This window comes from Bactrocera oleae, chromosome 2 (genome assembly GCF_042242935.1).
Source record: "Bactrocera oleae isolate idBacOlea1 chromosome 2, idBacOlea1, whole genome shotgun sequence".
Taxonomy (NCBI): Eukaryota; Metazoa; Arthropoda; class Insecta; order Diptera; family Tephritidae; genus Bactrocera; species Bactrocera oleae.
In genome coordinates, this window is record NC_091536.1 from 74,612,196 (window position 1) to 74,633,626 (window position 21,431).

Genomic DNA, 21,431 nt, shown 5'->3' on the forward strand with positions numbered 1-21,431 from the left:
ACACACTATGTCTCTACAAAGAGCTTTTGAAAAGCCAACTACAGTGTTGACATTAGAGAAAAAACATCAGGTGCTCTGAACCTCTCTTATGAATTGACTCAACATATTTCGATTAATCTTAAAATGGCATACATAATGCATAAAAACCCATATACAAAATGTTAAAAATTTCCATAAATTCCTGTTTACAAATGATGTGAGGTAAAAATAAATGTAGATCAGTCTTTATTTGTCGTTAAAACATATACAAACATTCATTATCCTTAAGTTTTCAGGTGCAAATACAAGGGATATTTTCAATATTAAAGTATAATATTAATATTCGACTTATTTATTAACTATATAAATATCCGTTACTACCTAAATGATAAATAATATAAAAATATTATGAATTGTAATCTTACGTATTAGACTGTCCGGCACTTTTTTTTTAATAGAACACCAGGTCGTTCGAAATTTCTTGATATACCATACCTGTAGGGCTAGGTAAAATCTTATTGCAACCACAATTGAACTTAGTATTTTGCAAGTTTTGGAGTATGAAAATATTGAAATTCTTCGAAAAAAAACTGATTACTTTGTCTATAATCAGTAGGGTATGTTGTATAAATCAAATCTTGCTTTTAATACTTTCGATCGTCTTTCTAATATCCGCGCTCTCAGCGAATAGCAAAATTGCCTTGCAAGTTCGAGTATATCATCGCTAACAATATAATAACATAAATTATCAAAATCGCCAATATCATCAACGTCATCACCATCATAATCATCGTAATCGTCATCAATATTATCATCATCATCACCATCATCGTCATCATCATCATCCTCGTTATCATCATTAGTCGAATCGTCTTTAAAGTCATCATCATCGTCGTTATCATTACATTTATCTACATCATTATTACAATCATCATCATTATCATCATCATCATCATCAGCATCATCAGCATCAACGTCATCACCATCATCATTATCATTAGAATTATCACTATCACTATTTGAATCATCCTCATCATCAACACCATCAGCGTCATCACCATCATCATTATCATCAAAATTATCACTATTTGAATCATCGTCATCATCTACATCATCATTACCATCATCAAGTTCATCAATGTCATCACCACCATCATTTAAATTATTAATATTAGAATCATAACAATCATCATTAGAATCTTCACAAATATCAAAAGAATCATCACCAATATGAGAATAGAAACCATCATCTCCAATATTACCAACATCCCCAGTCCAGAAACTACGTTCACTTTCGTTACTACTCTCACTTTTTGTTCTTTCCTTTTTGCTTCCATTCCGTACTTCAAGCATTTTTCTCAAAATCATATATCTCATCATAACTTCATTATGCTCCATTTGACTATATGATGAAGATTGGCGAAAGATGTTGTGAAATAAACTTGTACATTTCTTGTGTCCTGGCTTCCTAAAGCAGATCTTAGAACAATACAATGCACTGCATTTCGGGCAGGTATATTTGAATTCAACCTTTTGACAGCTGAAAATAAAGTAGCAATGAAAACTAAACAATTTACAATGCACAAATACTTACAATTGACAAACTTCGTGAGCTAGATCCATATTTAACGTGAGACAAATTTTCCAAGTGAAGGATGAACCAAATGAAATAAATCACAAAACAAAAAAAAATATTTCGACTTGTAAACAACTTCATAAAATGCCATAAATCCACGACATGGGTATATATCGCATAAAACAATAGTGCGACCTCTAATGGATATAACAGATAGCTTTGATTTCATATGGGATGCCAGTGTTTCAATATATTAAGCAAACCTGTCCAACGTCAAATGGCAAATGATTTTATCCAGATAACAAATGTCCACACAAAATTATTGCTAGCCACATTGCCATATGTACGTGAGCTAGTGGTGGATATACTTGAATGCGGAGATGCAACGTTATACTGCCTTGCGAAATATATCGTTAGAAACATTAAAAATATATAATTAATTTTCAGGAGTTGAATTTACACAATCAATTCACGTAATGCATTGCTAGTAACAAATAAACAAATATGTAAATCAAAAATTCAAAACGACAGACTTTATTTTTCATTGTAAGAAATGCATATATTATGTATATGTTTTATTACACAGATTATTAATTAGTGTACTACTCTAGTAGTTCTTCGTTGTCAATATTAACGTAAGATAACAGAAACTCAACTTTTTTTGATAACTGCAACAATTTTTTTCGTTCCAGCACAACACTTCCGTTACATACGGCAAATAATTTGAAAAAATCACTGTGTTTTTTAGAATTACTTATTTTCAAATGATTTGTTGCCTTCTTTATTAAACGATATATGTCACTAAGCGCTGCTAGTTTGTTATAGCAGGACGACATTACGGTTTCGGCATCATGTTTTAGTAAAGAGCATAATGATATCGAATAAGTTGGTTCGAAATTTTCTGACATTTCTAGGCTAACATCGTTCGTATTAAGCGCTTCAATTTCCACAGTTCTAAGAGCATTTTCGACGCTCTCAAAATTTGTTCCAAATTTTAAAGTTAAGCTTAAATTTACCAAATGTGCAACAGCTTCAATTGGGTTTATAAAATGTTCGCCATTGAAGTGACGTACCATCATTGCATATGAGGCCAATATATTCCATAAATTATAATGCAAACACGGTGATGGCGCTTTACTAAAAATACTTGAAAATTTTGGTATATTTTTCTCAATTTCAGGTACAAGAGTATCATTATTGGTGCTATTTATCTCTATTATTTTTGTTTTCTTTAAAGACCACCACGGTTTATGCTCTGGCACTAAATCCATTATTTTCTTGTTATCAATCAACTTTTTGAATTCAGCACGCTCACTCAATGACAAATGTTCCCAGACTTCGTCCGCATCATTTATATCAACATTTTGCAAACGTGTCGCAATATCTTCAAGATCTTCCTCATTATCATTGGCATCGTTATCATCATCATCAGAAACATCATCCTCATCTAAATCACTTTCTGTTTTTCCTGTATTAAAATCGTGCTCTATTCCAGCGTCTGTCTCATGTATACTCTTCAATATTTCATATATTTTCTTCATGTCATTAGAATCATCTGTTGATAATTCTTCCTGTATACAAGATTTATAAAATGCTTCTGTACATTTCAAGTGTTCTGGAGTCTTATAGCAGCTGATAGAACAATACAACGCATTGCATTTTGGACAAGTATATTTAAATGCATTCTTTTCGCAGCTGAAAACAAGTAGAAATTAAAACTAGATAATTTACAAAGTAAATACTTACAATTGACAAACTGTACGAAATTGAGGTGAATCCATATTAATCTAAAAGAAAATTCACCATGTAAATGAAATGACAAACCCATACACGTTCCTACCTACAAAAATTTTGTTTCTATCGTTCTTGGCATAAACCAAATTGGTTTGGTCAAGAGCGACTTCTAATGGTTATAACACATGCTAACACAGATTCAAGGGATGCCAAGCGTTTTTCTCCCTGGGCTGTGTGCCAATATGTACATAATCGAAGCTTTTGGCAAATAGAAGTGAAATGATAATATCTAAATATGTGCACAAACAGTATTTACAAAAAAAAAATTCAAAGAACTGCCGTGAACACATTAAAATAAAATTCACTCCTATGCATACACAAAGCGCTATTGCAGATTTTTTTAGAGAAAATAATTCATATATTAACGAACAATACATACTGTTAGTTGCTCTTATTACCATATTTATTGCTAGTTAAAAATGTTATGCTGCAATATTTTATGACATGATTTAAGAAAGTAGAGCATATAAAATTAAAGCATTACACATGTACATTTTTAATTATAAAAGTAAAGATTTCGTGACAAAAATAAAATTCATTCCTATGTAGGATTTAAAATATTGCTATACTATTTATGAAGAATATTATGGAAACTAAGTTGATTGCAAAAGAAATTATCAATGAGGTTGTATATAGCTAAAACATAATAATTATCGATGCCAAACGAACGGTATAAAGTTACCGAAAATGGAAAATGCTTTAATTGTGGACGATAAAACATATTGTTTTGAAATGTATTAGCCTATCTTATACCTTTAGCTGTTTGTACGAATACAGAATAATTGTTAAACAACTAGAATGATAGTTACCATAAATTGATTATATTGTCTTCCAAACAAAAAAAAAACGACTACACAATTATAGCCGGGGAAGGCGGTTATTTAGTAATAAGCGTTGACAACTCTGTTATAAAAGTCAAGTGCGCATGCTGCTGTTTGACAAATGACAGCTGACATATGGCATACACATGCTGAATGGAGCGATAAATGTGATTTTCTATTCCCTGTGATTTCTTTACAAGTTTTGCTTGTGTCGAGAAAAGTACTTAGGGTACGTTCGTGACAGTGATCGGTATTTGTGTATTTTCGGTCGACTGCAGAATATCTACCAAAATAGCGCCACCGACGCCGACCAAACGTGTGAAGATGACGGAGTCCAGTAGCAGTGTTGTGAACGGGAGTAACTATGAGACATTACATCAAGGACGTCTCAACATGTACAAATCCAAGGTTGGAGTTGTGCTAGGAGCTCAATGGGGCGATGAAGGCAAGGGTAAGGTGGTTGATATGCTGGCGCTGGAAGTGGACATTGTTTGCAGGTGTCAGGTGAGCAAAAAATCATGGCAAACATTATTGTACTATATTATTAGCAGAAAAATGGCATTCGAAACATTTTTAAAACACTCAAATGTTGATTCTGATGAAATACTTATATTTAAAAAAAAAATGGAGTTATAATATTCGATAACGGTATCCGATGTTCCTTTTGTGTAGCAATATGTTCACTACCTGCTACAGCATTCATTCATAAAACACATCCACATTGGATACGCATGATTACTTCAGCAAAATTTTCTATACTTGTGTTTTGGCGTTTCAATGTTTACATAACATATAGTTTTTGCGTTCTATTCGACTTTGAGTTGGTGAATAACCCACAATTGTGATTCAATTTTGTCGCGCTGCTAGCCTGGACGGTATGCACACACAATCAATCGTATTTCTCTAATCTATTTCTACATATGAAAGCAATGTATGTACATACATATATATAACCGCTCGACTAATAGCTTATAACTAGTATCTCTTGTTTACGTCTTTTAGTAATCATGCTGGCTTGTTTTATTATACTAAAGATATATGTATAATTAATTTGTCCTAATTAATTAGTTAATAAATAATCCTCTATTACGGATATACATATGTATCTGTAAACTATGTTGATCCTAATGATTACAAGTTTTAAAATGCTGGAGTGTTCTTACATAAAACTGATCGTTAACACTCATTTATAGGCGAGTAAATAATTAACACCATTTATCTTATCTAACCATATTCCTATCTATATTTGCATATATACACACATATATGTACGTGAACATGTACCTTTGTAAATTGTACGGAAATTTCTGTAACCGTTTATATATAGTATATATGTACATACAATTATGGATATATACAGATCTTTACGTGTACATATTTATGTAATAAATAAGCGGTTTAAAATTGGACACATGTACGTATGAGTACAGCTTTGTGTGTACTTGAATAATTAAATTTTAGAGTCGCTTCAGCTTTCGTTACCGGTTGAATGCACGATCTCTATATAAACATTACTACTCCATATAAAAAACGTATCTATCTAAGACTGTTTACTAAGGGATGCAGCAATAGAAACATAATTTAAATAAGCAAATTTTTTAATTTAGCTGTTTGGAAATACAATTTGTACTAAGCCATTTTATTGAGATGCTCCTTTAAGGATTACATTAAATGTAGTTGTGGTTGCTTAAACATACACTCCGTCATTACGATTGGGTTAGACTTAACTACTAATCGAAAAATTATGATATTTTTTAAGGATATTTAATACATATATGTATATATACACCATATAGTCATGTAATAGCGTACACATGCATACATTTGTGTCTACAAGAGTTATATGTGTGCTACTCATGGTTCATTTAAATATGTATGTATGTATACATACTACAAATTTTAGTACATTTTGCACTTTTGCCAAACAATGTTTATGTATGTTGTTATATACACATACCCATATATGTATGTATTTTAGTTTTATATATGCATTTACGTGCGCTATCTATCCCTGCAGTAAATTAGACTGTTTCCGGACTGGCGCTAATAGACATTGTAAATTTTATCACACTAAATATAGATTCGTCCCCTTTCGCACAACAGTCGGATCTACGTAACCGGAACTAATTTGGATTTATTTCTTTCAAATTAGTTGGAATTAATTTTCTGCCGGGGTGGATCCACACACCATAAAGGAGCTGTTCCAAAAAGGGAAGAAATTGGAGAGATATAGATATTGACAAACTACACGCCTGTGCCAAGTAAAACTGTTACTAGAAGGTTATAATTTCATAAGATTTAAATAAATTATAAACCTTCAGGGAAAGAAACTACTAGTGAAACTTTTTACTGGACACAGCAGACTCAAAAAGCACATATTCTTCTGTAAATTGTCCGTTATGCAACAAGGAACTTAAAATTCCGAACTACTTAAAGATTGTGTAGCGATATACGAGTAGAGAGAACGTTACCTCAATGGCGCCATGATCCTTGAATATATCAAATTGATGGGCTTATGTGAATCCCAGTGAAATAGGGGAAGGCGTAATAGATCTCATGGCACAGTGCATACCTCAATTCAATCATATTCTATTCTCTAATTCTATTATATTTTATTCAATTCTATTCTAGTATTCTTTTCGATTAAGTTCCGTTTTTATGATTCTTTCTACTCAACATATCTCTCACATATTTGTACCCTGCCATGTGCACAAATATTATAGAAATATAGACTGCTTAATCCTAGTATTTCTACTAGGAGGTAAATGTGTTGTTGTTAGTGATGGGTTTAATTTGTATACATACATACATAGTTACATATATATTATATTTGATTTGAATTATACTGCTAGACATACGAAGATATTAATTATATACATATGTACATATACGTGTATGTATGTATATATGGATATGCACTTTCTTGCTAACCATCAGAAAAAACAAAAGATAAATAATTTTACTATTTTATTTTCGTATTTTGTATGGGCACAGTGCACATGCATACACATACATTAAATTATATTTTATTATACGAGTATATTTCTTAATATAAATATATATCTATTGTAGGGCGGAAATAATGCTGGACACACTGTTGTGGCTAACGGCACTGAATTCGATTTTCATTTGCTACCTAGTGGAATTGTAAATGAGAAGTGTATATCGGTGATTGGTAAGTAAATTAGCTAAAATGCAAAATAATATTAGTTAACATTTTTATAAGATATATGGTATAAGATAAACATCGCCACTCTCGAATGCCCCTGTTATAAAATTCGCTCTTGAAAAAAGTTGGCAAGAGCCTCTTCTAGTGACACACTCATTCTGCATACGTTACTTCAATGGAATAGCAAAAATAAATATACATATACATACATATGTTTATGTATTATGTATTATGTGGCCAACATACAGTCTAGGTGAATGTAGTATCTCACAAGTGATTTTGAGTTGTGTGGCTATTCTATTAGTTTACGGTCACGGCCAAAACGAGCACATTTTTTGCCGAAATGCACTTTTTTTTATCTAATAAACGCAAACATATATATGTATGTACATACGTATCTACCATAAAGTTTTTGAAGGGTAATCACGAAATTGTAAGACAAAGTTAACCTTAAGTACATATGTACATATATGTACACTTTTTATTCATATTTCAGCAATACGATGCTATCAACATTTTTATCTTTTCTCAAGAAATTTGTAGAAGATAACACAGATCAGATTTAACTACACGAATAATATAAATGCGTTTACCATAACTTTAATAATTCATTTATAAATATTTATAATAAAGCATAGTTAGGGATAATTTCATAATTGCGGTAGTTATTTCGGCAAGCGAATAATTTTTCGTAACGACAAATTATCGCTTGACACGCACATCAATGCTGATGATTTGAAATTGTGGGTCTACAACCAGAAGTAGTTGTTTGTTTATAATACATACACATGTACATTGTATATATATATATATTTATGATGTATGTATATTTATGATCTTTGCATGAGTAATTGTTCGCAAGAATAACTACTTCATTTTCAAAATGTTTAATCAATGTTTTATTTAACTTGAAGCGGCGCTGTCGGTGAATGTCACAAGATTATGCCATTAATAAAATTATCGTAATTTCACCACCCTGTTACTGTTTTTATTAATTATTATTGTTATATCCTGATCGGGGTGTATAAAGTTTAAGTTATATAAATGATTCGCGTGACGAGCTGAGGTGTTTTAAACATGTCCGTATGTCTTTCCGTAAATACCCGAGCTAGTCCATAAGTTTTTGAGACATCGAACTGAAATATAACACACGTACTTTTCTCCCCAAGAAGTTGTTCATGTGTTGGAACCGACGATATCAGACACTTATAGCATATAGCTACCATACAAACTGAACGATCAAAATCACGTTCTTGTATGCAAGTCTTTTTTATTTGACGAGATATCTTCACGAAATTTGGCACAAACTTTTGCCCAAGGCAACGGTACAATCTCCGAACAATTTGTTCAGATCAGACCACTAAACCATATAGCTGCCAAACAAACTGACCGATCAAAATGAAGTTCTTGTATGGAAATTTATTTTATTATTGCTGAATGTATGACTTTGAAACAAAAACTTATTGTGTTATAAAATATTCCCATAAACTACATCTGATTAATTTCATTTATATGTATGCATGTGTTTATAATGATAAGTTTGATAATTACTTTTAGGCAACGGGGTTGTCATCCACTTACCATCATTGTTCGAAGAATTATCTAAAAATGAGGCAAAGGGTTTGCAAAAGCTCGAACATCGTTTGATTATTTCGGATCGCGCGCATTTGGTTTTTGACTTCCATCAATTGGTGGATGGTATGCAGGAGGCCGAAAAGGGTGGCAAATCGCTCGGTACCACCAAGAAGGGTATTGGTCCGGCTTATTCCAGCAAGGCTACACGTAATGGCATTCGCGTGGGCGAATTGTTGGGAGATTTCAATATCTTCACTGACAAGTAAGTGTAAACTTGCAATTGTATCGCAGAATTTTTACTATTTACATATGCTCTTTATAAACATGTTTGAAAAAAAAACTATGATTTCAGGTTTAAATCGATTGTTGCAACACATTTGCGTCTTTTTCCTTCCATTAATATCGAAGTTGAAGCTGAGTTAGCGCGATACAAGGAGTATGCGGAAAAAATTCGTCCCTATGTAAAAGACACCATTTGTTTTCTTCACACTGCATTGCGCCAAGGCAAGAAGATACTGGTAGAAGGTGCCAATGCAGCTATGTTGGATATTGATTTTGGCACCTATCCATACGTAACGAGCAGCAATTGCAGTATAGGTGGGGTACTTACTGGTCTGGGTCTACCACCTCAGACTATTGGTGATGTTATTGGAGTCGTTAAAGCTTATACCACACGTGTAGGCGATGGTCCGTTCCCCACCGAACAAATTAATGTGCGTATTTATAATATTTTCGTATGAAATTAAGGTTTTATTTTACGTATTTTGTATTTAGGAAATTGGTGAGTTGCTTCAGACAAAGGGTGGTGAAATTGGTGTTACAACAAAGCGAAAACGTCGCTGTGGTTGGTTAGATATTCCGTTACTCAAATATACCTCACTTGTAAACGGTTATACAAGCATTTGTTTGACGAAACTTGATATACTTGATACTTTACCACAAATCAAAGTGGCTGTTGCGTAAGTGTAAAACGATTTAGTTTGCATTGCAAATGGATAACAATTATATTTTTTTATAGTTACAAACGCGCTAATGGGGAGACTTTGGATCATTTCCCAGGCACAATAGCCGAATTGGGCGAAATTGTTGTTGAATACGCAACACTGCCCGGGTGGCAAGAGAGCACCGAAAACATTCGCAATTTCAAGGAGTTGCCTGAAAATGCACAAAAGTATGTACGTTTCCTAGAAAGTGAGCTGAGTGTACCAGTACAATGGGTTGGAGTTGGCAAAGGCCGTGAGTCCATAATCAACATTCATTAATTTTTACCCGTACGTGTGTTTTTGCATAATTGGCTTTGTCAACTGCACAGAAACTTCGATTGTGTACTTATGTTAATGAATATATTTTGTTTTGAGTCTTACTTGATATACATGCATACTTATATTATCACTTTAAACTTAGAAATTTTATTATATACTAACCCACAAAAGTCGAAACTCAAGAAAAGCAGATGCAATAGAGCAAACTATAAAGTGTAATGTTAAAAGTCTTTAGTATATTTGAAATTAATTAAGAAATGTGCTTTTTATAATTTATCATAACGAGCCTTAAAAGATGCGAAATCAAAAGTTGTATCATAATATTTTAAATGTATTATTGTTTGTAAAAATTTAAATACATATAAATATAAAAGAATACAAATATTTGTCTGAATTAATTCTTAGTTCATAACTTATTGTTGGTTTGGGTGTAAATACATATATTATATATATAAGGTTCTCAAGGTAGTTGGTTCTGCTTGGTTCAAACAATTTATTTTTCTGACTTACCTGCAAGCATATGTGAAGACATAAACTGCAGTAAACATTGCTTTTAATTATTGCTGCTAATGAAGTTCCTTGATTATTTCCCTCTAATTAGTTTAAAACTTACCTCGCTAACAAATATATTTGAATAATTGGATCACGCAAGAAAAGAATAGCTATGAATATAATATTCGCTGAGAATAAAATACATTCTTTTTAAATTAAGGAAATTAAATGTTTTACTATCAATTTATCACTTTCTAATTATAGTTTTTAACAAAATATAATATACAATATAAGTACATCAAACAGGAAATTGTGTGAAGTTTTAAGGAAGTGGATGAAAAGCCCGGGAAAATAGATATATATATATATGTTTGTGTGTCTGTACAAAATAAAGCAAATATATTGTAAATTTTTTTTTCGCCTTTTTCTCCACAAGTTAAATTCTGTCTAATTTTGAAATTTTCCAAAGTTATTACAACGTATATAAAATTTATTACACTTGCAAACTGCAATAACATGCAATACTGGGAATACTCTTCTTCTTCTTTGTATTCTATTATTTATTTTTATCGATAAAAACAACAAAATTTCAGACAATTTTTAAGAGTAACACCCATTAATTGGCGTTATTTCATATCAATCGTCTTAAATTCATAACGATTTTAGTTTTTAAAAACGCGCATACACAATATACGCGCATTGCAACATAAGAAGAAGTATGCCAACAATTCGATTGTGATAATTATCGGTATTCCGGCTTATCGATATCTATTTAATTCGCCGTGTTTCGTTCACAACGAATGTCAACCAATTTCTCGTTCACTTCGTTCTCAGCTCTGGTTCAGCGCTGTTCAATAGTTAAGGATTTGAATACCTCGACCAGGATTTTTTATTAAAATGGTATATAATTAGTATTGCATTCAATCGATTTTGTTAAAATAATGCATAATTGATAATAAAATATGCATTTATGGCGACAAAGCGATTAAGAGTTTCGATATAATAGTGAACACGTGTACTATACTAGCATAACCTCAATTTGTTTATTTCAATTCCAGGCTGCTGCTCCCAAGGATATTGAGAAGCCCCAAGGGGCTGATTCTGCATCAGTTCACCGCATTCGCATCACTTTAACTTCAAGGAACGTACGTTCTTTGGAGAATGTGTGCCGCGATTTAATCAATAGTGCCAAGAACCAGAATCTGCGTGTCAAGGTAGGCCGAATGCCGTATGTTTTATTTGTAATTGTGTCTGGTTGCACTTTCCTGGAGGCTTTGCTTACAATAATAAGCTTAGCCTAGTCTTTAGTTTAGTGCTATAACATATTCAGCTTGAATTGGACATTATCTTTCTATGTGTCGTTATGCAGAGGAAGATATTTATGTTCATGCTACACGTGCTTTAAGTTTGATCAAGTTTTAAAAATAAATCAATTGGGTTATTTTTCAGGGTCCAGTACGCATGCCAACCAAGACTCTACGCATCACCACACGTAAAACACCTTGTGGTGAAGGTTCCAAAACTTGGGATCGCTTTCAGGTAATTAATATATGTCTAATGTATGGCAAAAATAATATAGAGCTTAGATGTATTTACCACACTTCGTTCAGTATTAATGTACTTGCCCATAAAAAACGCACTCACATAGTCCATTTAAAATATTGCTCATTCTAAATGGCTCTCTGAGTTTTACAAATGAAAATAATCATAAATATAATTTAGATCTTCTGTTTTAAACGTTATATACTTATTTATCTTCTCCAGATGAGAATCCATAAGCGTATCATCGACTTGCATTCACCATCTGAGATTGTAAAGAAGATTACATCAATCAACATTGAAGCTGGCGTAGAAGTGGAGGTTACCATTGCCAACTAAAAAAAAGAACGTGTATAATTTTTTATACAATAAATATTTTGAAATATACGGTTTTATATTGTATATAAAATTAAGCTTTATTTGTTTTAAATTTGAAGGATGTTTGAAGTTAAGGAATGCGTATACATATATTGTAAGCAGTTATTTTTAACCAAAGCCAAATGTACTTTAATAGTAGTCTGGAACTGGAGCACAAGCTATTTTAATAAAATCAGCGTATCTGACCATACTGTTGTTATTCACATTAGCTTCACGGAAAATGTTATCAACCTGAAAATGATTTTCATTTAAAATATACAAAGTTTTTACAAAATAATAATTCTTTGTGTACCTCACGGATAGACAAACCCTCTCCCCAGTTTTGCAATAAGTTTCGTAGTTGCCTTGCGGATATAGTTCCTGTATTTTGCGGGTCGGTCGCTTTAAATGCAGCGATTACTTCATCAGGGATTTTCTCGACTTTGGAATGTTGATGCATAATTTCTAAAAAGTCAGCAAAGCTCATTTTTCCTCCTTTCTTTTTTAAATATGCAATTAGTTCTTGGATTGTTGGAGATAAACCAAGAGATCGCATAATTACAGTTAACTCATCGAGAGATGTTATCTGTCCCGTTCGGGCAAATAGATAGAAACATTCACGGAATTCTAGCAATGATAAGATAAATTAGGTTACTTATCGAAAGTATACGCATTAAGCAATTAGAAAGTTTTAAATTCCAAATATGGCTGAAGCGTAATAAAGTCAATTGTATTAACGTAAAATTTTTTTATACCATCAATATCCTGTTCCTTGAAATAACGGGCCTACAGATTAATAAACAATTATTAATAAAAATTGCTAAAGCTTTGTAATTATTTTTTAAATATTTACATAAAAACTTAATTACCATTTTAATATTCCTTATTAAAGTTTTGTAAAAACACCAAAAATATTGATTCGAGATTTCTGCAATTTATATGGTAATTATATTATAAGTGTTTGTATTATTTTATATGTTTATAAAAGTATAAAATTAATTTATGTGAAACCAAACAAAATTCTCTAGTAAATACTGCGACAAAAATATTTCACTTTGGAGAGTTCTCCATTCAACCGTGACGTTTCGTTTCAGAGGGTGTTCAGTGTAAGCATTTTTTAAACAATTAATAAAATATTTAGTGAGGTAATTTGATATTAAATTAAGCAACTTTCGGTGTAGAAATAAAATATTGATTATTTGAAATATATTACTTGTTTTAACGATAAAACAAATATAAATTTCAAAAGTTTAGAGATGACACTTAAGCGATAATCACACTTGTTTAATTTTTTACGCTGTAAGTAAATGTAGTCATACACGACATACCTGTGTTTTTGATCGGTAAGAAATCTTTTCGCCATACACGACATACAGAGCCATTTACGTTCGTCTTTCAAAGAGTAACCATGTGCGAAATTAGGCGGATAATCGAATTTGGCCATATACAACATACGTGTGGGCACACCGATCGTAAAAAATCGAAAATCTTTGCCAAATGGATTTGTTACAGATTTGCAGCCGATAATACTAGTTACTGTTCAACTATCGTATTGTATCACAGCTCTAGTGTTTTGACATTTCAAAGTTGTATACGTGTATACGTGTGAATTTCTCTGGTTTTTATTTGACGTGGTTACTCGATTCCCTTCAATTTGCTAAAGGTTGCACTAAATATAAGAAATAAGTCTCAAAAATTAAAAATATTTATTACACTGCCGTGCTTCCCAGCCTACCTGACGTAGGTGTGCCAATATGCGTCCTGAAATCAAGTCTTTCCACCGAAAACAGTTACCAGCTTTTTCGCTGATGCTGTTATTGTTAATGTTATTTGGATTCACATCCGCTCAACGGGTTGCTCCAGGAGTTCCTCCACAACACTATGTAAGTAAAACTAACTATATACATTAAAATACAAAACTGTAATGAGAAACATGAAAATTGGTTGATGTGTAGCAACAAGTTCCGGTGCAGCATAATCAGCAGCCACAATATCAACAGCAACAACAACAACAAATACACCATGCGCCAAACGTTAACCCTCAGCATTATGTGAGAAAAAGAATGTAGAAATCAATTAAAGCCTATTACTATAATCAAATATTTTTTGTTGAAATATAGCAACAGCAAGTGCAATATCAGCAGGTGCCCGTGCAACAGCAACAGCAACAGCAATATCAACAACAACAACAGCCGCAATTTCAACAGCAGCAACCACCACAACAACAGCAACAATTCCAACAACAGCCTCCACAGCCAGTACAACAACAAGCGCCACATGCACCTCATCAGGCTCATCATGGCCAACAGCAAGTGTTGAATGCAGCCAACATTCAAGATGAGAGAGCGTAAGTCACATAGGAATTATCATATTACTGATTGGAATATAAATGAAAAACTATTTTAACTAATTGTGTTTTAATTATATTATTTAGTCACATTCAGGAGCACATGCAGGTTCCAATTGATACGAGCAAAATGTCTGAGGCAGAATTGCAATTTCACTACTTCAAAATGCACGATTCTGATAACAACAACAAATTGGACGGTTGTGAACTCATAAAATCACTTATTCACTGGCATGGTATGTTGTTTTAATTGCTTATATTACATACGAATTTTTAATGTATGTATGATTGTTGATACGGTGTCGGTACATTCTCACATATGCTATGTTTTGTATTTTACACTGACATCCCATACACACTTTATGTATAATCTCATAACAACTGTCTTTGTATACACTACGAAAAACAAAAAAAACATTTGTGCGCATCCTCCCGTTTATTAATTTTCATAAAAAAGGTCACGTTAATGTAAAATTATATAGAATTTTAAACTTCCTTCCTGTTGCTGATGCGTGATATAAAAAACAGTATATTTAAAATATTAAATTCTCAAACATATAGCATGTATGTACAAGTATATACATATGTATATCAAATTCAGAAATCAATTACATGATGATTTAAAAATATGTATATGTGTTTCGCAATAAATAAATCGGTTGTTAAAAAACATGATCTAAACCGTAGAGTACATAAAGCTCGTATTGCTAATATAAACAATTACAGTTAATTTTTAATCTAATTATTTAATCATATTTTATTTTTTATTTACATGTAAACCGTGAATATATTATCAACAACCATACATCAAACTATACTCGTACATTGCTTTCATCATTAACAACCATAATTCTCTGTGAATGGTATGGTTTTGGAAAAAAAATATAAATATTTTCATTTCATTCAATCAAACGCATAATCGCATGTTCGGAAATCGTACGGTATTTTGATTTGAATGATTTTAACTATAGAGCAAGGAAGCAAAGAGCAACCGCACAACGAACAGACGCCACATGTGGAAGAAAAGATCTTCTCTGATGAAGAGCTAGTGGCATTGATCGATCCCATTCTTCAAATGGATGATACGTCACGCGATGGTTATATTGACTATCCAGAATTTATAAAGGCACAACAAAAGGCTGTGGCAGCATCACAACAAAAACAACAACAACAGCAGCAGCAGCAGCAACAGCAACAGCCACAAAGTGGAAAATAAGAGATACAATGAAATATGTTTCTTATTATTTGTTGTTATCCCTATTCTACTTAAGAACTCTTAGGATTCCATGACAGAATTTTTCCGGCGCAAAATTATGATTAGAATTTGTTTGTAATTTTTTTAGTTCTTCTGTTTTTTTTTTTAACAATTTTTCATTTTGAATGTCGTCATTCCAAACAAAAGGCAACTTTTCTATTTAATATAGCTGTGCGCACGAACAAATTATGTATTTAGCAAATTAATTTCAGCAAACCTCTTTCTTCTCGAATCTCTTTCTTTTTTGGATACCTAATTTATTTAATTATCTTAGGTAAATTTATTTGTATGTAGGTATTTTAGAACTGTGCTCATTACATCTATGGTACATAAAATGTGAATAAAGTTAGATTTTCTACAAAAATTTAAATATAATAAATATTCAACGAAAAAAAAAAGAATGACAAAAATTAAAAAAATTAAAAAATATGTGCTTAACTGTTCAATGCAAATAAGATAACTACATGCTAGAAAACTGACTGATTGTGGCACATTTTGGCAAGATAATAAATAAAAATATTGAAAACAAATTTCGTGAGCAGAAGTAAGATTTTATATAGAGACACAATCAACATTTTTACTCACCCATCCAAACAGGGTTAGGTCTTCCAAAGAACAGCTCTAGGTCGCATAAAATTCGTGTCATTTCCGGTAACGTAGAATGGAAATTAACACACAAAATTTAATATAACTACAATTACGAAATATTAATATTGCTTTCGTGATCTAAAATGTTTTTTGTTTTTGTTTAATTATTTTTTTGTTTTTGTTTAATTATTTTTTTGTTTATTAACTATTTATTTGTTTATTTTTTGTCGATTTTTTTCGTTTGGTTTCTCAAAAGTTAATTTTACTAAAAGTAGTTGTCATAGTTTGTCGGCACAGATTTTGTTGATTTAATGTATATATTATATATAAACATTTCTAAGTTTTCATTGTTTTCGTCTATACGGCATAGTAGTAGATAGCACAACATATGTAAATGCTTACACATGCTCCTTCAAAAGATACAGGTTTGGTGACATATAGTGGGTTTGGTTTTTGGTGAGCTTAAATTGGTTAAAAAGCATGGTTTCATCATACTTTTGCAAATCTAGCTTTAGTAATAAAAATAGAATAACACCACATTTTGCATACAATTTTCATTCAACCATAGTTCAAGGCGCGCACGATAAAACGGATGAGCATCATGAGACTGAGGAGGCAAAAGGCAAAATTTACTCCGATGAACAATTGACTGACATAGTTGATTATGTGCTAAAGCAAATGGATTTGAATAACGACGGTTACGTAGATTATGCAGAGTACCGCAAGAGTGAGGATGCTCAAATAAGTGATGATAACAAAAAGCCATAAAATTTTTAAACATGTGTAGACATTTTTTGATTCTTTAAATAAAATTGTTTAGCTTTATTTTGTACATATTGTTTTTTTTTTTTGTTTCAATATTTCCATGTTAAATTTGTTATGATTTGAAATTCTTATGAAATGATTTTTGTATATAAATATAAAGAAGCGTGTTTTGCGTTAAACTAGTCACTCATTTTTTGAGACATCGATCCGCATACATCCTTTGCTCGTCCAAAAACTGCCTATTTGTCGGAATAGCTGATATCGGACCACTATAACTCATAGAAAAGGGCATATTTTTGTGAGGGGTATTATAGTTTCGGTGCAACCGAAATTGACGTTTTTTCTTGTTTTATATTACATATTTCATATACTATATCTTAAGATATATAGCACTACTAAACTTAATAAAAAACATATTGGTAAACATTTCAGCTAGAAAATATTAAGCCAACAAAATTAAATAACATTTAGCATTTATAACCAAAGCTAGTCAATTTTACGGTATATTGCATAAATTCTCAAGTAATACCCATATTTTTATAAACAACTCAGTGCGCAAGTCCATCACATGTGCCGGCACAAAAAAAAATTTTAAGCAGCCAGCAAACAATAATCCGCCTGAGGCATGGTACATTGGCATCTGTAGAGAATGCAGTCAGACAGTCAAACTTTTCTCTTCGACGTATATAAACAAATTGCGAGAGCGTGGAAAAGCCGGAAAAGCACATACGCAGAATATTAATTGAAAAAAAATACAAGCAAACATTCAAAAAGTTAGCCTGGGAAACATATCTAAAATTAACATAAAAATTAAAAATAAATGAGTTAAAGCAAACAAACTTACATATTTTAAATGCACGCATTATTCGGCAAGTGCACTCACAGTTTGGTTTAGAATACTTATTAAGCTAAAAAGTGAAAAGAAGCAAAGAAAAATCAAAGGTAAGAGAACATATTTTTAAATAATATCTTTAATATTTATTAATGTAAAAACAAAACTCTATTAAAAGTTGATATTGATGTAAAGGTGTGTATAAATTTGCATTTTTTGGGCATGTTTGCAAATTGCACATTGCCATTGTGATGGATCAGCATTTTATGGATTTTTCTACGCTTGTGATGGAGCAGAAAAAAGGCTATCTCACGCGATTTATTAACGGATGTGTACCTGTGGCATAAACATCACTTGCCACCTTAGCAATAAACTAGTAAATTGCAAAAGGGTTTATTTTATTGATTTTATTTGCCATTTGAAGTTATACAGCTATTTATTGCTTGAAGTAATGTGTGTATGTATGTGTGATTTGTTGCTTACCCTGCAGGTGTATTAATTATTTTCGCCACATATTACGGTATATTACGAAAGGAAATATTAAGTGTGTTCTGGTATGATGTTAAACTAAATTTCTATTTAGTGGAGTAGACCTACTCTCTTTGTAAACAGAAAATGTGAATAATTTTAGCTCACAAATGTCTATGAGACATGGTAGAAAAAAAGCACTACATGTTTAAAAAAACGACAATAACAAGTTTAAAATTTTTACGAAAATAACAAACTCATCTTTCCATTAACGGTTTACTTTCATAGTTCGGCTTAACTCCAAATGCATGAAAACTAAATAGCATGAAAAAATTATAATCAGCTTAACTAATTAATTCTTATTTCAGCAACACTATTTGGTTAAATAATTCTATATAAACCTAATAGAAATATATTACATTGTGTTAAGGTAAAAAAAAAATCGCCAAAACGCCGTACCAAACGAAAATGGAGCGCAAATTGCTATACGCCTTTCGGGGCTGGATAGCATTTGTCGCATTTATGGATTTAGGAACAGCATTTCGTAGTTATATAGAAAGGAGGAGCTTCCTTGGGGATCATACGGACACACAATTTATTGAAGGTGAGCAATACTAAGTTTGCTGTTATCCACTACTTTAAGAGTTGTATAATCTTTGATTTATTATTATTATTATAAATTATTGTAATATTAGTTTAACATTATTTATAAGCATCTACAAGTTTTTTTATATATTAAATAATATTTATTTATTATTAATTATGAGAAATTATTAAATTAAATTTTGCATATTTTCAGGCGATTATACAATATCCCGCATAATTGGCATGTATTGCTTGCTAAAAGCGATTGCATTAGTTCATTGCACGCTCTACATTCACTACAGACCGTAAGTACCTGAAAACCTGAAAAGATTTCAACGCCAATAATAGCTACTTGGCTAGTCTCATGTAGGGAGTGTGTGTTTGGATGGCACCACTTTTGTAGCTATTTTTAAATCTGTGTAAAATTTGTCCGTTAACTATCTTACGACATCGTTAATAGCAGTTGGTAAGTGTTTTGTACTTGAAATTCTACAAAAGTTGAAGTATAAAATTGGTCTAAAATATACAATTTTTAAGACAGTTCAACTTAGTGCATAATATGGCTTCTGTCTGCCATGAACTACATACAAATTCTCAATTATTTTCTTACAGAGTTGTTAGCATGGGTGGCTGCTCATTGGCTTTAACCATGGTTCTCTATGCTTCTGAAGCTTTATATTTCCGTTCGAGTACATTGAACTTTTATGTGATCTTCCCCTGCGTTCTAAATTGTAAGTACAGGTCGATAACAATTATATGAACGAATATATACATATATATTTAACGAGTTCTAGTATAACGAATTGTTCTAATATTACTAAATCATGCTTTTTCATTTATTCCAGCAATAACTTTAATTGGACTCATTTACATACCGAGACGTTTACGCTTGTGGGACCCCAGCTCAGATATGGATGATGAAAACTCGCAATTACTAAAGCAAATGACTGGTTTCAAACGACGCCGCACGAAAAAACAAATATAAAATTTGGAAAAGTTTTAAAAAACATATATATTAGAGTGATATTTTCATGAATGCAAAACAATTTGAAACACTTAAACGGAATCTTTTTGAATATGATTATCAGATAAAAACAAAAAGTAAAAACATTTAAAAATTACATTCAGTATTAGTTTGAAAAAAGAAAACCATACATGGTTTTAAGAGCAGGAACTATTCAAGATTAATTTAAATGCATGTATATTAAACACTTAATATTGTGTTGGCAAAACATTTCAATTCTATAGTATTTAAAAACTTGTAGAAGTAAGGACAGCATATGTAACTAAGTAAAAATGATCAATTAAATCCTAAACACTTATTATCAAAACTTCCCAATAAGTAAATATATATTGTACATTTATATAAAACTTGTACCAAGCACATCGTCAATTTAAACATTAATTAACAATACACTTTAATATCACGATACCTATGAAAACACTTACATATATGAAACCGTAATAAATTCGGCATAAATAAATTATTATCAAGCATGCAATAACATAAAAGGTAAAGTCAGTTATATAGCCATTTTAAATAAAAACATTTTTAAGATGATAAAGCAATAATAGAATAAATATGTAGTTGTAGATGCAATATTTTATAAAAATTAAATGATCAATAAACACTGACCGTATAAATTTACTGTAAACCATTTTATGTTGGCTCCATCTAATAATAAATTTCTAATACTCTAATATTAAAAGAAGTAATACTCTTTTTATACATTTGAGGTTTTTAAAGAAGATTATATAGATTGCACATTATATGTTATCACAAAGTGCTGGAAAAAGAAAGCACAGAGAAACTGTCACAATTTCAAAGTAACGTAAACAGAAGTAATAGTGTTTCTATTATTCTCTTCGATAATTTTTGTTTAACAGAAATAATCGCATGTAAATGTAGCGATCTCTATTTCTATCATTTAGGATATCATCGAAACTTATTCGGAATCTTGTGGCCCTTAGTGTAAGCACTTGTTAAGGTATGTATGTTTGCAACCCTGCGTAGGTTTGTTAAATCT

The 21,431-nt window shown here is 31.5% G+C and overlaps 7 protein-coding genes across 15 annotated transcripts; 4 read left to right on the plus strand and 3 right to left on the minus strand.

The window, feature by feature from the left end:
• Positions 1–208: 208 nt before the first annotated feature.
• On the minus strand, positions 209–1,946 carry LOC106616060 (clumping factor A). Of its 4 annotated transcripts, none has more exons than XM_070105679.1 (3): positions 1,574–1,946; positions 1,242–1,519; positions 209–1,085 (listed from the first exon to the last, which is right to left on the minus strand). In XM_070105679.1, exons 1-3 carry the CDS (start codon positions 1,600–1,602, stop codon positions 589–591), a joined length of 804 nt encoding a protein of 267 aa, XP_069961780.1. In that variant the 5' UTR covers positions 1,603–1,946; the 3' UTR covers positions 209–588. The 4 variants fall into 4 exon arrangements, with proteins under 4 accessions (XP_069961780.1, XP_069961778.1, XP_069961779.1 ...); XM_070105677.1 differs by having other exon boundaries at positions 209–1,178; XM_070105678.1 differs by having other exon boundaries at positions 1,206–1,519.
• A 142-nt stretch (positions 1,947–2,088) lies between these two features.
• LOC138855693 (zinc finger HIT domain-containing protein 2-like) lies at positions 2,089–3,559 on the minus strand. 2 transcript variants are annotated; one of them, XM_070105675.1, is made up of 3 exons: positions 3,400–3,559; positions 3,302–3,342; positions 2,089–3,250 (listed from the first exon to the last, which is right to left on the minus strand). In XM_070105675.1, exons 2-3 carry the CDS (start codon positions 3,334–3,336, stop codon positions 2,158–2,160), a joined length of 1,128 nt encoding a protein of 375 aa, XP_069961776.1. In that variant the 5' UTR covers positions 3,337–3,342; positions 3,400–3,559; the 3' UTR covers positions 2,089–2,157. The 2 variants fall into 2 exon arrangements, with proteins under 2 accessions (XP_069961776.1, XP_069961775.1); XM_070105674.1 differs by having other exon boundaries at positions 3,302–3,555.
• A 755-nt stretch (positions 3,560–4,314) lies between these two features.
• On the plus strand, positions 4,315–10,574 carry Adss (adenylosuccinate synthetase). Its single transcript, XM_014232512.3, has 6 exons — positions 4,315–4,674; positions 7,243–7,345; positions 8,897–9,176; positions 9,267–9,627; positions 9,689–9,873; positions 9,933–10,574. The coding sequence occupies exons 1-6, from the start codon at positions 4,495–4,497 to the stop codon at positions 10,174–10,176; spliced, it is 1,353 nt and encodes a 450-aa protein (XP_014087987.2). The 5' UTR covers positions 4,315–4,494; the 3' UTR covers positions 10,177–10,574.
• An 825-nt stretch (positions 10,575–11,399) lies between these two features.
• RpS20 (ribosomal protein S20) lies at positions 11,400–12,620 on the plus strand. Its single transcript, XM_014232466.3, has 4 exons — positions 11,400–11,568; positions 11,727–11,882; positions 12,118–12,207; positions 12,433–12,620. Exons 1-4 carry the CDS (start codon positions 11,566–11,568, stop codon positions 12,544–12,546), a joined length of 363 nt encoding a protein of 120 aa, XP_014087941.1. The 5' UTR covers positions 11,400–11,565; the 3' UTR covers positions 12,547–12,620.
• LOC106616019 (calmodulin-like protein 4) lies at positions 12,598–13,618 on the minus strand. Its single transcript, XM_014232465.3, has 4 exons — positions 13,434–13,618; positions 13,320–13,350; positions 12,878–13,191; positions 12,598–12,816 (listed from the first exon to the last, which is right to left on the minus strand). Exons 1-4 carry the CDS (start codon positions 13,434–13,436, stop codon positions 12,715–12,717), a joined length of 450 nt encoding a protein of 149 aa, XP_014087940.1. The 5' UTR covers positions 13,437–13,618; the 3' UTR covers positions 12,598–12,714.
• Positions 13,619–14,060: 442 nt separating this feature from the next.
• Positions 14,061–17,586, plus strand: LOC106616063 (lymphotoxin beta receptor inhibitor). 2 transcript variants are annotated; one of them, XM_014232527.3, is made up of 5 exons: positions 14,061–14,447; positions 14,520–14,615; positions 14,685–14,911; positions 14,999–15,147; positions 15,883–16,696. In XM_014232527.3, exons 1-5 carry the CDS (start codon positions 14,319–14,321, stop codon positions 16,125–16,127), a joined length of 846 nt encoding a protein of 281 aa, XP_014088002.2. In that variant the 5' UTR covers positions 14,061–14,318; the 3' UTR covers positions 16,128–16,696. The 2 variants fall into 2 exon arrangements, with proteins under 2 accessions (XP_014088002.2, XP_069961781.1); XM_070105680.1 differs by lacking the exon at positions 15,883–16,696 and adding an exon at positions 17,323–17,586 and having other exon boundaries at positions 14,072–14,447.
• A 605-nt stretch (positions 17,587–18,191) lies between these two features.
• LOC106616031 (uncharacterized) lies at positions 18,192–21,062 on the plus strand. 4 transcript variants are annotated; one of them, XM_014232479.3, is made up of 5 exons: positions 18,192–18,461; positions 19,188–19,423; positions 19,619–19,709; positions 20,017–20,135; positions 20,250–21,062. In XM_014232479.3, exons 2-5 carry the CDS (start codon positions 19,288–19,290, stop codon positions 20,387–20,389), a joined length of 486 nt encoding a protein of 161 aa, XP_014087954.2. In that variant the 5' UTR covers positions 18,192–18,461; positions 19,188–19,287; the 3' UTR covers positions 20,390–21,062. The 4 variants fall into 4 exon arrangements, with proteins under 4 accessions (XP_014087954.2, XP_036214545.2, XP_036214546.2 ...); XM_036358652.2 differs by having other exon boundaries at positions 19,250–19,423; XM_036358653.2 differs by lacking the exon at positions 18,192–18,461 and adding an exon at positions 18,482–18,727 and having other exon boundaries at positions 19,250–19,423.
• Positions 21,063–21,431: the final 369 nt, after the last annotated feature.

Excerpts from the sequence above, each read along its gene's own strand:
- LOC106616019 (XM_014232465.3), bottom strand. Across the intron at positions 13,192-13,319 it reads CAAGGAACAGGATATTGATG|AATTCCGTGAATGTTTCTAT; the intron begins GTATAAAAAAAT and ends TATCATTGCTAG. Across the intron at positions 12,817-12,877 it reads AGGGTTTGTCTATCCGTGAG|GTTGATAACATTTTCCGTGA; the intron begins GTACACAAAGAA and ends AATCATTTTCAG.
- Adss (XM_014232512.3), top strand. The coding sequence starts at position 4,495 with ATGACGGAGTCCAGTAGCAGTGTTGTGAACGGGAGTAACTATGAGACA. Across the intron at positions 7,346-8,896 it reads GAAGTGTATATCGGTGATTG|GCAACGGGGTTGTCATCCAC; the intron begins GTAAGTAAATTA and ends AATTACTTTTAG. Across the intron at positions 9,177-9,266 it reads TTCAATATCTTCACTGACAA|GTTTAAATCGATTGTTGCAA; the intron begins GTAAGTGTAAAC and ends CTATGATTTCAG.
- LOC106616060 (XM_070105676.1), bottom strand. The coding sequence starts at position 1,602 with ATGGATCTAGCTCACGAAGTTTGTCAATT. Across the intron at positions 1,520-1,573 it reads GCTCACGAAGTTTGTCAATT|CTGTCAAAAGGTTGAATTCA; the intron begins GTAAGTATTTGT and ends CTTTATTTTCAG.
- RpS20 (XM_014232466.3), top strand. Across the intron at positions 11,883-12,117 it reads ACCAGAATCTGCGTGTCAAG|GGTCCAGTACGCATGCCAAC; the intron begins GTAGGCCGAATG and ends GTTATTTTTCAG. Across the intron at positions 12,208-12,432 it reads AAACTTGGGATCGCTTTCAG|ATGAGAATCCATAAGCGTAT; the intron begins GTAATTAATATA and ends TATCTTCTCCAG.
- LOC106616031 (XM_014232479.3), top strand. The coding sequence starts at position 19,288 with ATGGAGCGCAAATTGCTATACGCCTTTCGGGGCTGGATAGCATTTGTC. Across the intron at positions 19,424-19,618 it reads GGACACACAATTTATTGAAG|GCGATTATACAATATCCCGC; the intron begins GTGAGCAATACT and ends GCATATTTTCAG. Across the intron at positions 19,710-20,016 it reads CTCTACATTCACTACAGACC|AGTTGTTAGCATGGGTGGCT; the intron begins GTAAGTACCTGA and ends ATTTTCTTACAG.
- LOC138855693 (XM_070105675.1), bottom strand. The coding sequence starts at position 3,336 with ATGGATTCACCTCAATTTCGTACAGTTTGTCAATT. Across the intron at positions 3,251-3,301 it reads TTTCGTACAGTTTGTCAATT|CTGCGAAAAGAATGCATTTA; the intron begins GTAAGTATTTAC and ends ACTTGTTTTCAG.
- LOC106616063 (XM_014232527.3), top strand. The coding sequence starts at position 14,319 with ATGCGTCCTGAAATCAAGTCTTTCCACCGAAAACAGTTACCAGCTTTT. Across the intron at positions 14,912-14,998 it reads AACATTCAAGATGAGAGAGC|TCACATTCAGGAGCACATGC; the intron begins GTAAGTCACATA and ends TATATTATTTAG. Across the intron at positions 15,148-15,882 it reads ATCACTTATTCACTGGCATG|AGCAAGGAAGCAAAGAGCAA; the intron begins GTATGTTGTTTT and ends TTTTAACTATAG.